This window comes from Xenopus tropicalis, chromosome 3 (assembly GCF_000004195.4).
Source record: "Xenopus tropicalis strain Nigerian chromosome 3, UCB_Xtro_10.0, whole genome shotgun sequence".
NCBI lineage: Eukaryota > Metazoa > Chordata > Amphibia > Anura > Pipidae > Xenopus > Xenopus tropicalis.
In genome coordinates, this window is record NC_030679.2 from 59,421,955 (window position 1) to 59,438,238 (window position 16,284).

A 16,284-nucleotide genomic window follows, 5' to 3' on the forward strand; every position below is an offset into this window, starting at 1 on the left:
TTACTTATTTTGTTGGGAACCAAGGGTGTTTATTCTCCTTGTAGGAGAATAATCCCTTTGTTATATGGTCCTGCTGGCAATGTGGTATAGGTACCCGGCCTGTAGTATTAGTGTGGGTGCAGGTATTACACCTTGCTTGCTTAATGGGGCATTTCATACAATTTGTTTTTTACTGTTTGGTGGTTGTCTATATGCCAGTAGCGGTGGTTCTGGGACTATATTTTGCAGCCCATTATAAAACTGTGTTATGTTGGCATTTTTTCATGATTTTGCTTTAGGCCTCTAGGTGTGGATCGTATGTGACGACAACAGGGGCCCATTTATTCTTTCAGTTGAAAAATACACAAATAACTAAAAATTATTGATATATTTAAATGCATGTATATTGTAACATTTCTTGGGTTAATACAAAAAATATTGGCTTTCACTCTTTGGGAAGACATCCCCTTTAATTTATATGTTGGCAGCTGTGCTACAAATGGAGTATTACTCAAACAATACTTTGCAATGATAAGACATCAGGTCCTTATTGTTATTGTGGATATAAGAGAAGCTTGTTATTATAAGATGGCAATACCCATTTCTGTGAGTTGATTTTTAACAGTACATGATCATCTCCACTTTGTTTCCTGTCAATTCCTTATGACAGTAAATTCAGTTATATCTACACATCTGATACATTTTTTTTTTTTACTGTATTACTATTTGTATGGTAATATTCTGAAATAGAAATAGACAGTAAAAAAAGCCCGACATCAAATATTGGGAATGACAGGTAGATTGTAATACTGAAGGGAGAGTAGTGCACAGATGACTGACTTTATCTTGGAAGGGGGTATTTCAGCAGAGATGATCTGCACATAAAGGGAACACCTGTAAAATACTATTAATGAATAATCCAAAGGAGACGTTCATCTTCCAAACACTTTTTTCAGTTCATCTTTAAATTCCACAGGCCTTTTACATTTGATAATAAGTAATGCTGTGGACAAATGTATCAACTAATGTAACAGATCTGTGTTTTCTCCCACAGTTCAAACACATACAGACAGTTTGCAACTGAACCTAGGATTGATAGGAAAATTAGTTTGCAAGCTCCAATGTGGATGTGTGTCATTGCAATATATATAAGGGGCAGGAATGCCCTGTGCCCACTGATGCTACACTCTGTACCTCCTGCAGCTAGACCCCAGCCAGATATTCTCTCTGCATGGGCAATAAGGGGTGCATTTTTGTGTCCCTTAGTACTTTTACACTTCTGGTTGCGGAAAACATGAAAATAAAGCTTCTCCAGCAGAATTCTGCATTGAAATTATTCCCCCCCCAGCAGCTGATTTACAGAACAATAGGCAGGTAACAAGATAGCAACTTCCTAAACTGATAGTGCTTCCATGGGCTCATAGCACTGCTGGTACTGTCTTGAAGTTTAGCAAGTCGGTAAGCGGGCAAAACTGCCTATACTGCCTCCCAATAATTTAGGGTGGCTTCAGGCATTTCTCTGCCAGCTAAAAAACACTGTCCCGTAACTGCCCCATGTGCTATTATCCTCAATTAGCTTATATATATATATATATATACACACACAGTTTGCACATTAACTTCTATGAAAAAATAACTCCAGATCCTAAATACATTATACAGTGAGGGGCAGAAGTAGCGGCACACATTGAATACAGTGATAGAGAGAGGGCAGTGGCACCCAAAATACATTAAATAGAGTGAGAACCAGTGTGAACTTCACCCCCAAATACAAGTAAAAGAACACCATAAAAATCATGACAGAATCCCTCTAAGTACAACCAATGTATGGCTTAAACATTATGGTGTTCATACATTAACTCAGAGCCGGACCATTTTCCACAAATGTATCCATGAATAGTGTGGCTATTTTTAAGAATTTTGCCATTATCAAATTTTATAGAGTTGTTCTGTAGGAAGTTTTTTTGCACAATGGCCCCAAATGTGTAGCATTTCTAGCTTGATTTTTTGTTGAGCTTTGCTACCTTTTTAACCTTTACTTGCTATTTATCATCATGCTTGATACAATTTTTGTTGTTTTCTAATGGAAGTGATATTATATGTTGGTACATGATTGGAATAAAGGATGCTGTCTTATAAACATTAAGTCTTAATACAGACCCAACGTGTCACTATTGCAGAGTTTTAGTTACATCTGTAATTAGGTGCATGTCTCTCAGATGTGACCTTCTAATATTCACAGCTACATTTACCATTCATCAATAAATCATGATAATGAATAATATATCTACCATTAGCTGTGTCTAAATAAGCATATCATAAGCTGCTAGATATAAACATGCATACTTTACTCATTAGGGCAACTTCTTTATGTAAATTAAAGCAAATTAGATTAAAGCAATATATTGGCAAATATGCCCCGCCTAGGGATTATTATGGCCCCTTGCTTCTGAGACCCCTATATATTGTTTTTTAATTCATTTAGCGGTATATTCTGACCTGTGAGGTATGTGTGAACAGTGGCCAACAGCGTCCCACCTGGCACAAAAATTAATAAACAACCGCAAAAAATCCTCTGCACTCACCCATTATCAATATGTAGAAATTGGACACTAGGGCATTTCACTACTAAGAAATGCCTTCCCTCCCCACCTCAAAAAGAGGGATTGTTTGTCCGTACATTCCCAGCTACAGTCAGGTGATCCCAATGGAGCTAATAAAAGGGCAACCATATGGGAGTTTTAACCTTATACGCAAGCATGTTGCAGGTAAAGCTTAGTCCCTTTGCTCAGTACTAATCTTAAATTACTTATATAGGTCAGTTAGGGTAGGACTGGCCAGAAGGGATGACTTTGACGTAGTTGGCCAGCTTGAAGTATATTGCAATGTACGGACAAACAATCCCTCTTTTTGAGGTGGGGAGGGAAGGCATTTCTTAGTAGTGAAATGCCCTAGTGTCCAATTTCTACATATTGATAATGGGTGAGTGCAGAGGATTTTTTGCGGTTGTTTATATGTATTTTATGGTCACAGCCTCATTGCACCCCCGCTTAATGGTTTACAATTTAGTGGTTGAGCACAACTTTCCCTTTTTGTGTTATTGTTTATACAGGAGCAGTGGCCAGCTCCATGTTGTAGCCCCCACTATTCCCAGCTACAGTCAGGTGATCCCAATGGAGCTAATAATAGGGCAACCATATGGGAGTTTTAACCTTATACGCAAGCATGTTGCAGGTAAAGCTTAGTCCCTTTGCTCAGTACTAATCTTAAATTACTTATATAGGTCAGTTAGGGTAGGACTGGCCAGAAGGGATGACTTTGACGTAGTTGGCCAGCTTGAAGTATATTGCAATGTACGGACAAACAATCCCTCTTTTTGAGGTGGGGAGGGAAGGCATTTCTTAGTAGTGAAATGCCCTAGTGTCCAATTTCTACATATTGATAATGGGTGAGTGCAGAGGATTTTTTGCGGTTGTTTATATGTATTTTATGGTCACAGCCTCATTGCACCCCCGCTTAATGGTTTACAATTTAGTGGTTGAGCACAACTTTCCCTTTTTGTGTTACAAAAATTAATAATAAGAGCTGAGGACAGGGTTCAATGTCTGAGTATAGGTTCAACTCCTGAGTGTTCCTGAGTGCACTATAATTCCTAATTTCTGTCTCCCGACCTTCCTGATTTGTCTCCTGACTACAACTGACAGGCACCTGCCCTGATTTTTTGTGTGGAAATGACCATGAATTCTTTTAACCCCTTGATTACCGTGAACAAGATTATTTCCTGCCTAGTCTGTGCACCAGCTTCCTCCTTGGTCCCGACAACCTGTAAGCTGCTAGTATATAATACCCATGAACTTGTCTGCAGTAATGTATGTGGATAATAGAACTGAACCAAGATAATAATAGATAATAGAATAGAACATCTCCCATATGTAATAAAAAGCACACAGCTTATCTTTGTGCAGTAACCCACAGCAATCAATTGTGATTTGGTACAAAGCCTGTACCAGACGTTTGTATAACAGGACAAGCTGTCCCCACCAGTTATGGTTTCAGCTCCCCTTTCCAATCTTTTTCCTGCCATGTTGCCTACCACCTTAGGGGTGTCCCTGCAGTTATACTTTGTACCTCCTTATCAATTGCCCATGTACCTTTTTTTGTATTAGCACTCATCATTAGCAATTAATAATTTGCAATTAGGATAGTAAATACCCCATGTTAACAAACTAATTTAATGAGGTAATGTACTGTGTATTGAAAACCAAAATGCCTGCCAAATAAAACACTGCCTTGTGGTCAAAAATGACTGATGTCTATGGAGTATGCCTCAAAGCAACATGGAAAATGGCAGCATCCTCCAGTCCTATATATAAATACTAGTATGCACAAAATAGAAGTTCATAATGAGCAACACCCCTTGATTTGCTCTTCCTGTTGCTCTCTTCATGAAAAAAAAAAATCTCTGTGTAAACAGGGTTTATTTTAGCTTTAGAAGATGTAGTGTCAATAAAAGGATGGGATTAGTATCTGCCTGTTTCTTTGCAAAGAGATTCCATCTTCTAATAATAAAATTAATTTTAGAAGGTCTAAAGGGATTTCATCATGTGATTAAAAGTTGAATTATATCTGACATAAGTAGTAATTACATATTTCAGTACAATCATAAAGCAAAATCCAGTTACAGTGATGTGTGCAGCTGATCAACTCCAGTTACATAGAAATGGGAAAGAATATAAGACAAATATAAGGGTGGTGGCCAAAGCTAAAACTGGTCACATAAGAAACATAAGAGCTAAGTCATATGACTTCCGTTGACTCTAGTGGGTTATGTAATTAAAGGTGTTAGGTTTGCCCAGGAGCAGTAGCCCATAGCAGCCAATCAGCAGATAGCATTTAATGGTTACCTGTTTAAAAACAATCATTGTATTGGTTGCTATAGCTTACTGCTCCTGAGCAAACGTAGTGCCTTTTTATTACATATGGGGTAAGTGATACTACTAAAAGAATACCTACTGGTTTTACTGGGGATGTAGAACAAGCTAATGCCCATTAACTATACATTGTTTAGGCTGTTTTCATTCCTTGGAGGTCATTTATTAAAAGAAATAAAATGGATAATTCATTTTAATTGCACAGACACTGACTTTTCCCTTTGGAGGCCAGGTTTCCCAGTATGCACAGCTGTAGTGGAGGCATGTGGTTGCAGGAGTTGGCATGGGTTTTTTTCCTTTTGAGAGACAAAAGAAATGCATACTTTCACATATTTGCTTATTTACTTGGTAAAAAGTTAGGTCCATCCCACTTGTCCCTTTTATTACACTTGTTGAGGACTCAGCATTTGCAGGTCTAGGTAAAAAAACTAAATATTCTTTAATGTGCAAAAATCAATGTTTCGCTTACAATTTAGGACCTTGAAGGTCATAAATTGTGTCCACTGGAAGGGTACTGGTATAAAGCATTAAAAAAACTATATATTTTTACATAGTTATTACATACCCCTTAAGCACCTCTTCTCCAGTGTAAACAAACCCAACCTAGCCTCCCTATTCTCACAAAAGAAGCAACCCCTTGGATCTGGGATCCCCAACCTTTTTACCCGTAAGCCACACTCAATATAAAAGTATTTGTGAGCATCACAAGCATGAAAAAAGTTCTTTGAAGATGCCAAATAAAGACTGTGGTTGTCTATTTGGTACCCCCTTGTGGGCTGCTAGCGTGTAGGAGGCCCTGCTTGGAGTAAATCTGCATCTCTCTGCTTTCAAACTTGCCTCCTAGCTAGAAATGTAAAAATAAGCACCTGCTTTGAGGACTCTGGGGGCAACATCAAAGGGGGTGGTGAGCAACATGTTGCTTAAGAGCCACTGGTTGGGGATCACTGCCATTGTTGTAAAAGGTCTAAAAAGCTCACAAGTCAGTGAATTGGGTTTGGGTGCCAAGCCCTAAACCTACAGCGAGAAGGAGCAGATTACACTGTAAACACATAGACGAGCAGGCACTAAATAATTCCAGTGTTGACAGGTTCAGTTAAAATAATACATTTTTTTTAAATTAAAGTTTACAGGTCAAAAAAAAAGCCTCAGAAAAAAGCTTTTTTTTCTGGACCTGTAAACTTTAACAAAGATGGATTTAATATTTTACCTGAACCTGTCAATGTTGGAATTATTGAGTGCCTGCTCATCTATGTGTTTCAGGTTCTCTTAGCCGTTACATTCTTTTTTATTATAAGTTCTTTTGGACCGTCTCTGTTCCATTAATATCTCTTTTAAGGAGACAGACAAAATTTAACTGCATATTCAACATGGGACCTTACCCCCTCAGTACCCTTTCCTTCTGTGAATCTTTACCCCTTTTAATACAGGATATGTATAGTTCTCTGCGATGACTATGGTGTAGACAAAGAAGCTTGTGCCTGTTAGGCCTATGCCACAAGTGGGCGGGAAGCCTTTTATTTACTAGCAGTAACAGGGGGATTTCAACGAAAACATTATGGGCTGAAATCCATTTCTACCTTAAGTGAAAAAGTTAACTTCAGAACACATGGCCACATGTGGATGCTTCTCCACTGGCTGAAAAATTATGGCAAAGAATATGCCCTACTGCAGGATTCCTGCAATACAAGCTGTATGTTGCTGTATACTTTTTGAGCTACAATATCCTCCACCAACATATTTACTTGTTTCTAACAAAACGCCCCATCATAGCCAGCCTGACATTTGCATGCAGGCCCCAGCTTGTTTAACACTTGCTTGGTTAAACTTGTAGCTGTAGGATTTTTCCCAGTTAATAATATTGTCTTGCCTGGAAGGCACATGGTGCTTTTTATTTAATTGCTTTGTGACAAGAGCTAATTATTCAGATACAGTTATGTCATTACTGACACGCATTGTGCTCTTCTTATTGTTTGCACAAAATGTTTTTCTACTGGTTTGCATTAGGTATTCAGAGAGTATAGAGTCTTTGGTGTGTTTTTATAATGATTTATTCACATGCTAATTTACCCTGTTATATTTTTCTAGACATTTCCTAGCAATTAAAGTTGCCTTCTGGAGTGAAAGATTATAGTTATTTTTTTCTAATTATTACATGGGGCTGTTTCATTTTTAAATACTTTCTGATAAGTATGATGATTTTTAAACTGGAAAATGTTCCTTAGTCTTAGCACAATAGGTAGGAAAAAAGCTTAAATGAACCCCTTTATGACCACTAAAAATATACACTGTGCTCAATCCGTATCAGGCAAATTGCAGTATGACATAGTCACATACATTCTGCATGCAGTGTTAAGAATATACAGTAAGTGCAGTTACACTGATGGGAAATAGGTGATAGGCCTCCTCATCATTATCCCCCACCCCACTTCACCTACTATGTCACAGTCCTGGTCCCTCTATATTACTGATCTGCAGTGCACCTCTTGGTCCCACCGTGCTCCATCACCCGGACCCGGGCAGAAGGTTGCAACCCTACTCCCTACTCATGCATGTCACTATAAACAGCAGCTCAGAGATTCATTAGAAAACTGAACATGAATTCTGCAGTCTGACATTGCCTAACTGACTGACTAAACTAACTAGTTTTGAAAGAAAGATAACTTGCATTTTATGAAAGAAAACGAACTTGCATTTTATGAAAGAAAGGTAACTTGCATTTTATAAAAAAGATATCCTGATTTTCCCTTTTCCTTTTTTGCCTGTCTGTCCTATATTTAAATGGTAATTGTTTAGTTTCATCGATATATTAGACTTGTTGGTCCAGCAAGGGGAAGATATATAAATCTGAACAACAACAAAAATGTTCTACCTAGGGAAAGAAAAGACTAAACCTCCCTTCCTACAAGGATCTGCAGTTTTTTATGTTAACCTACTCTTAGGATAATGCCAGAATTTTTAGTTAATAAATGCAATCAACACCACAATAAAGGCAGTCGCCTCATTTCAGTTTTGTTTTCCATCATGGAGAGGAGATGTGTGGCACCAATGACTTTGACAATAACCTTTGTTGCTGTAAATGAGTCATTTATCTGTGAATGCCAGAGAAAAGAGTGGAAACTGGAAATAAAAGGGATGCAGACTAGAAAAAATGCAGCTAGAATGGATAAAAATGTGGCCCTGGATTTCAGGTGATACACAACTGTACCAGAAGGGACCCAGTGCATAGTGGAATCACCCAGCTACCTTTTGGAGATTGTAGTAAAAGGCCTCATATTTTTCTCTTCAGTCGGCTCCATAGCTGAATAAAAATAAGATATTTATTGTTTTGTTTTTTCCTTACTTAATATTTAACATTCACATTTTTGTTGACCGTTGCCTCTGAAATGCCAGCTGCTTACACAAAGAGTTTCACGTGTTTTTTATCATAACTATAGCATGCGAAATGTAGGATTACATAACAACAACAAAACGGTGTTTGCCACTTGCTGACAGGTTGCCATAGCTACCACTGAGTTACTATATTCCAACATTCTGGCACACTGTGCATAACAAATCAGCTCATTTTGTATGAAAGACACACAGAATATGTGACTGCAAAGGGGAATGGGCTCAGAAATATTTTGTAAGGTTTCTTGCATGCATTGCGATCCTGAAAAATGTGTAACAATTAAAGCTAATAATATATTCATTATTATGCCTATTTTAAAGTGTAGCGCAATTAGAAAATATGTCAGTAGTTTAGAGTTTTAGCAGTTTGGCTAAAAATAAAATAGAGTTTTCTAACTGGGAAACCAAAATATTGAGTTATGCTTCCTATAATTTCTTAATATCTAAAAATGCTTATTTAATAATACACTAATTAAAGGAGTACTGTCATGGGAAAACATGCCATGTGACCTGTGCTCTGATAAACTTCAGTCACACTTTACTGCTGAGCTGTAAGTTATAATGGTATCACCCCCTTCCCAGCAGCCGATCAGCAGAACAATGGAAAGGTAGCAAGATAGTAGTGATGTGCGGGTTGACTATTTGTCGACCTGCACCTGACCCTAACCTGCCCCTTCTTCACCCGCACCTGCCCCAACCCGCGGCTTCACATCTATTTATAGACTTGAGCCTGATCCGTCCCGCCTATCACTGATGGAGCAGGGCAGGCACACGCTTATAAATAGATGTGGCCAGACCTGGAACTGGGGCTCAGTTAGGTTGCGGGTAGGGAGGGAGGAAGAAGCCTACACACACCCGTGACCTGCTTTTGATGTTGCGTTCTCAGACTAAACCCACCCAACCCGCAGGTTGCAGGCTGGCCCACACGTCACTACAAGATAGACGCTCCAAGTAGATACCGGAATAGCACTCAATAGTAAGAAATCCAAGTCCGGCTTGGGACTCCTACAGTTACATGGGAGTAGGAGAAACAATAGGATACCTGAAAGCAGTTCTAATGTGTAGGGCTGGCTCCTTCTGAAAGCTCAGACTCAGGCACAATGCACTGAGATGGCTGCCTACACACCAATATATCAACTAAAAAAAAAACATTTGTTGGTTCAAGAATAAAAGTTTAAATGGTAGAGTGAATAACTTGCTATGTAAGCAGTGTAATTTATAAATAAAAAAGTAATGAAAACTTTATAAAAAAAAATGGTAAAAACATTTAGGGGCATATTTATTATGCTGTGTAAAAAATGGCAAGAAAATTTGCCACATATCACCAGGCTTCGCTGTGTAAAAAATGGTGTCAAATTGGCCTTTTTTCTTCCACCGGAACTTACGTAAAATACCGGCGTAAATTCTGCCATTTGGAAGGCGATGTTCTCCGTTTATTTTACACAGCTTTATACACTGTTTTTGTAGCAAATTCGTTTTATGCAGCATAATAAATATGCCCCTTAGTGTAAGCAGATGATTCAGTCTTCTTCCACGATTTTACATGTTCTTTAAATGCAAGTAGCATGCACGTTCTGCAGAAGCCATGAAAATATGTATGCGTTATTCAATTTTGAGGTGTCTGGTAATCCAATGTATCTAACTATATAGTGGACGCCTGGTGTTTGTATTTATGATTCATTATCTTAGTACCTAAGGACATGTGGGAGATAAGATGCAGTAAAAGGGATCTTTTGAGCTGATTTTCAGAAAGTGCTCTTTTCGCACACCCTATTTTGGATTAGTCGTAATGTGGGATCATCTTACTGTTAATGAACTCTTGGCAATGCAAATTAAAAAACGTCTGTACCTGGCACAGTGCATTGAAAGCTACTACTGCGGTGAGTTTACAATCTATAGAAGCCAGGAATAATAATCATTTTGATATGTTTTGTTACAGAATACACAAAAATTCAGGCAGATTCAAAAAGTTTGTGCTGAAACATACTTTTCTCCCAAGAAATGCCCCTAAATGTACAAAGTGTTTTTGCAAATTAAGAGTAAAAATCAGACAGCTGAAGGGTAAAAAAATGTATTAATTGTTGGCTCAGCCATGCCAAAGGTTCATAGTGGCCAGAAATTGTATAATTCTTACCATGTATAAAATGTCATTCTTATCTCCTAATGTTGAATGTGTTTTGTCCTTTGCTTGTAGGCCAGAAGATGTGCTTCTGAGAAGAACTCATGATGAAAGTGTTCTCCTGCACTGCTTTCTGTGGCCACTAGTTACTTTTATGGTGGGTGTGCTAATTGTAGTTCTCACCATCTGTGCAAAATGCCTTGCTGTGAAAGCGGAAGCTATTCAGAAGAGAAAGTTTTCATAAAAGAAATAAGACTGATAAAGCAGCTTTACAAGCCAATACCCAGTAATACTTATAGTCCTCTTCTTGCCTTTCCATCACTATTTTAATGTACTTGGATCTCTGAGGATGAAGAATGCATTAATTATCATATTCACAGACTCTGTGACTGTGATTTTCCTTGGGAAGGCTGCCCAGAGAAGGTCAGAGGAAGATATCTAACGAGATATATAGAGACTTATATTTGGCAGAGTGTATAGGAAACGGAGAAAGTTACATTTCACCTTGATGATAACATAGTTTTTTAGTTGGTATATGAAATATCAAGATTTCAGTTTATTTTGTATCACCTATTTCTGAGCTATTAAAATGTGCTTTTTTTATGCCCTTCGTCTGCATCTTTTTATCAGTATAGTTTTTTATTACAAAGTTCTTTGGGAATTTAAAGTACCTGGTGACTTTTGCAGGCGTTGATAACTTTGTATATGATATTTTGAAATACTGCAGCAGTTACGTGTCAGTGAAGCAATGCCCAAATTTGTATTTCCTATAGCTTCATTTTTATCTTAATAAGCTTCTTCTGGCTGTCCCTGACAGCTGCCTGATTTATTGGTTTATATACAGAGATATATATGTAAGGCAATTCCTGATTGTAACATTTCTAGAATACAAACCAAAGCCTTGAAGACTGTTCTGTATTCTGTGAGATGTAAAAAGACTTACTGTAGATGCTATCACACACAATCTACACATTGAAATGCATCTCATAAACTTGTTCTTGATACCAACCACAAAACAGTTCCTTGTTTGCTCTTTGTTGCAAATGTAGGTTAGAACTCAGAATAAAGCACTACTACAATAATATGCAAGGAAAATATTTTATAGCAAATGTAAATACTAGGGCTTTGTGGGTAACTGTAATTGCCTAAATGGGCTTTGTGGGTTCCAGTTTGTTCTTGTGAGGAGCAGGCTACATAGATTAGCTACAAGGATTCCAAGTGGTTGTGTGAGAGCTTTCTGGACATGAATTGTGATAACCTTATGGCTCAGCACAATAGGCTGCCTGGCAACAGTGTTGCTTGACCACTCTATAGCATTTTCTGTTGCCACTATTACTTAAAACCACTGTATCTGTCATAGATGAGGTAGGTGAGGGGGACAGTACACAAGTAAAAAAACAACAAAATTTGTAGCAATTTTCAAGCTGCCATTAGAAGGTTCAAAATTGCCACCTAGGTAGGAGTAATACCAACTATAGGCAAGTATTTAGAGAGAAAACTGGAAATAATAATTGTGTACCATTGGATTTCCAGCTCATAAATATTTGATCCTGGGACCACGAGGAACATTTTCCATACCTTGTATATGTTTCCTGTGTTTACTGCCTTGCTTGTTCCATTTCTTGTGCTCAGTATGTTACCATATGTGTGTCCTAGTTCTGCTGTGGTAGAAAAAGACAGCTTCTTTAACCCCTTCTCTTTTGAAATGCTAATTCTTCAGCTAAATATATTCTGTTATGGTATTATTGTATGAAGATAGCAAGGCAATACCTTTATATGGGAAATGTACTGATAGTTGAAAATATTGCACACTTTTAAGACACCCAGGCCCATTCTTCAGGTCCATACATCTCTTTTCTCATCCTATTAATTTACTAAACCCAGAAAAATTTTGTTTTTTTTTCTAGTTTTATTCTTACATGGGATAATTATCTTTTTTTATATACAAGGGGCATATGATGGGGGAAACTTTTTAACATTTTAAAAAGCAATACTTAACACAATACATGTAATACTTTTAGCACGTCCTGTGTGTGTCTTTTAACTTTGTTCCATTTTGTTTTCTGCAGAGTAGTGAGAATTCTTGACAGTTGTACTGGTTTAAGCATTTTTGTTTCCAGAGGAGTTTTGAGCTCACAATAAAATGTAGTGTGCACACAGATAGTTTTGTGAGAATATAAATAATTAAGTACTTATTCTGACCTTCTACACTCACAAAATCAAGTTGCAAGCACTATTACAAATTGTTAAAAAGTTGTTTAATGAACTTGTGTTATGATGTAACAACAAATGTTGAAAGGGTACATTTTCAGTAGTATTAAAGGAGAACAAAACCTAGACTAAAGTAAGGCAGAAATGTTGTAAATTATGTTTTGGGCTTCTGTACCAGCCCAAGGCAACCACAGCCCTTTAGCAGGAAAGATCTGTGCCCCCAAAGATGCCGCAGTAGCCCCCCATCTTCTTTTCTGCTGATTCACTGCACATGCTCTGTGCTGCTGTCACTTACTGAGTTTATGGACCAGCACTTAATATAATGTATTTGGAGAATATAAATGTCACAATATAACGCTGATTTGTAAATAATACAGATTATTTGTACATGGCATCTCTAAAACCAGTGCAGTTAGCATCACAATTTAATAATCAGTCCTGTATCATCAGGTTATATGACAGACAAACATCATTTTCTGCTTGATAATTTGCTACAACCCCTAAGCTCAGCTTCCAAACAGCTGCACAAAGCACACTGAGCATGTGAGTGTCACTGACACTTCTAACAGAATTCAAGTTTGGGAGCTCCTATGACAACTCTGAAGGCCTGGATCATTACTACTGTACCTTTAGGCTGTTGCAAGAAGTTCAGTATATAAAATATGGCATTTCTAGCCATATTGTTTTTTATATTGCTTCAGAACCTCAAACAGGTGGCGCCAGGGCCAGAACTAGGGGTAGGCAGAAGAGGCACCTGCCTAGGGCGTAACAGTGAGGGGTTCTAGGCAGGTAATTCTTTCTAACCCCTAGTCTGGGATCTCTCACCCCTGCTGCGCATTTCATGGTACTCACCCCCTGCACACCTGTGTGCTCCCCCTACACAATGCGTGGGGAAGGGGTGGTGGGGGCAAGGTGGCTGGCTGGGTTGCCTATGTGCCATAGCCCCTATTCCTTTTCAGTCTCTGTTTGTTTTCCTCCTTTTACCTGCCATTTGTTTCTCCCTCCACAAGGTTCTGGTTTTCAATTGCTACTTTTGCCAGCACCTAATCTGTGTAAAGCAAATTGGGCAACATATACACAAATTTTATCTTTTATCATGGTACAGAAAATTCAGGAACCAATTATCAACCCAGAGATGTAAGACTAGGGTGTGATAAAGTAACCCATAAGTAACCCATGTGATTACAAACTCTGGGTAGTGCTCTGCCAGGCCAACACTGAATATGGTTGATAGTTATGGAGTCATTTGTATGTGCAGAAAATCCACTACAGACTAATGTTTTTTTAGAAGTATATTTTTCGAAAATGTAACTGATAACTGGCTAGACAATTTACTACCTTCAAAAATCCTATAAAATTCAACAGAGCTATAAAACTCTCTTTGTTTGTTGAATTTGTGTTAAATTGTCTGTTCACACTTTGATAACTATGCTCCTAAAAATTACAGTTTGTGGTATAGATGCTGCATGTATACATGGCAGAAAACAATGCATCATTATGTGTGCCTCACTTCTGTAAGGAGAATATGAAACCTGTAGGAAGAGGTTTCACATTCAGATATATGAACAGCTGGACAATATTGTTCTGTATTTGTCTTTACTATACAGCTAAATGCTATCTTGTCTGGGGCTCTGAAGGCCAACATTCTTTTTTGCACTACAGTTAACTAACTTAACTAACAGTTAAGGAGTAACTTCTCCATCTACTTCCCTATCATCAGTTACAGAAAAACACATTTTTTGTCTGCCATTTGTCTTTAGAAATGCTAACACTGCTAAATACCGAGCAAAATATATACAATGTATATAATGTTTACTATATTACATCTGCCTAATACATGTTCACATGGCCATAAAAGAGGTGCATGATACAATATATAGTCATTTGGAAATAAAAGGCAAATTCACACAATTCTTACAAACAAAAGCAATGCTTGGGATATTTACAAAGTAGTTATTATGCACCACATATAAGCTCGGGACCTAGAGTCTTTCTGTAATTTGGATCTCTATACCTTAAGTCTACTAAAAAATTAATCAAACATTAAATTAACCCAATAAGAGGTTTTTGCCTCCAATAAGGATTAATTATACTTTAGCTGAGATCACGTAGTAGGTACTGTTTTATTATTACAGAGAAAAAGGAAACATTTTTAAAAATTTGAATTCTTTTTTATGGAGTCTAAGGGAGACAGCCTTCCTATAGTCAGAGCTTTCTGGATAATGGGTTCCCAGATAACCAATTCCATAAATATTAAATGAAAAAACAAATGGTACATTAATCAAATGTTTATGACATATCAGGGTAGTACTGTCAGTTTATTTTTATGAGCTATTCTTAGCTACTTTTCCAATCTGTATTGAACTACAGCTTTCTGAGCACTTTTCTAAGTCACAGTTATGTTCAAAATTAATGGAACATATCATGGAAATGGTAAATTGGAGATGGAGTTCAAAGCACACAGCCTTTCATGTATCAATGTCTTTAGCTACTGTATGGCAGCACATGATAGCGTCCTTGTAAATAAAGTACATTAACTGTTGAAGAGACTCTATAAAATAGGCAGGATTTGCGTTATTGCTTATTTTGTTTCCTTGCCTGCAACAATATATCTATCTTTTCTTCACCGAAAATTACAGCTTTCCCTTGACCTGTCTGGTTTGCTGCTCATCTCACTATCCTCACCCTTTACCCATTAAAGTGAAAAATTAGGTATACGCGTGATAATTCTAATGAACTTATTATTATTATTAAGAAGAATAGCTGATTGCAGCCCAAAGTGAAAATGTATAGAAAATAGACCATGACTACAACCCTGTATAAGTGTATGTTTTAGCCCTTTTCTGCCCTTGTAAAGCATATGATCAATTCAAGGAAAGAATAAAGAGATTATAACAGAGAATGCCTGGGAACATAAAATAACTGTGAGACAGATGATTAAAAAGTTCAAAAAACAAACTGTTTCCAAAATGTAGAACTAACAGAACAGAATTCTAACAAATCTAATAGCATTAAGTTAAGCATTGTGGTTGAACGTGATGGACGCACGTCTTTTTTCAACCTAACTTACTATGTAAAAAATTAGATTCCAATACTGCATCATGAAAAACGTACTCTTCACTATCCCGCTCTCTGCACATTTTCTCTCTTCACAGAGGCTGTTGTGTAAGTTAGTTTTTTTAATGGACAGCTGGCTCTAATATATTATTGTTTTATGGTCCCTTTGCCTAGCTGAGGGATTAGAACTAAATGCCTCCAACACAAAGCCTGCATGTAGACAGATTGGTGAAAGGGCGATAGTGAAAAGACACTTGTATGTTTCAGATGTGGATTAATTGCATATATATTTATATATATATATATATATATGTATATATACATATACATAGTGCTCCTTATTTCCATGATAAAAGGCTCGCATTACATTTGTGCTTTTTTGATAGGTCACCTATAGCATGCAGTTTAATGTTGATAAGGCAGTTTAATGTTGATAGGTCACCTATAGCATGCAGTAATTGTATTCATTGTAGTTTTGTATCAATCTGATTACTGGGGAATTATACTGGGGTGCTGGTCTTTACTGATGTAGGGTCTGGCCTGCTGATAGACATTACATCAGGGTATACCATCTCAAGTTTCATGCTAACACACTTTAAT

At 37.4% G+C, this 16,284-nt stretch overlaps 1 protein-coding gene across 1 annotated transcript in view; it reads left to right on the forward strand.

The window, feature by feature from the left end:
• The window catches only part of kcnmb4 (potassium channel subfamily M regulatory beta subunit 4), a 32,205-nt gene extending 21,186 nt beyond the window's left edge, over positions 1–11,019 (forward strand). Inside the window, 1 exon segment of the mRNA NM_001017211.2 lies at positions 10,492–11,019. Coding sequence (NP_001017211.1) covers positions 10,492–10,660 — 169 coding nt within the window. The 3' untranslated portion in view covers positions 10,661–11,019.
• Positions 11,020–16,284: the final 5,265 nt, after the last annotated feature.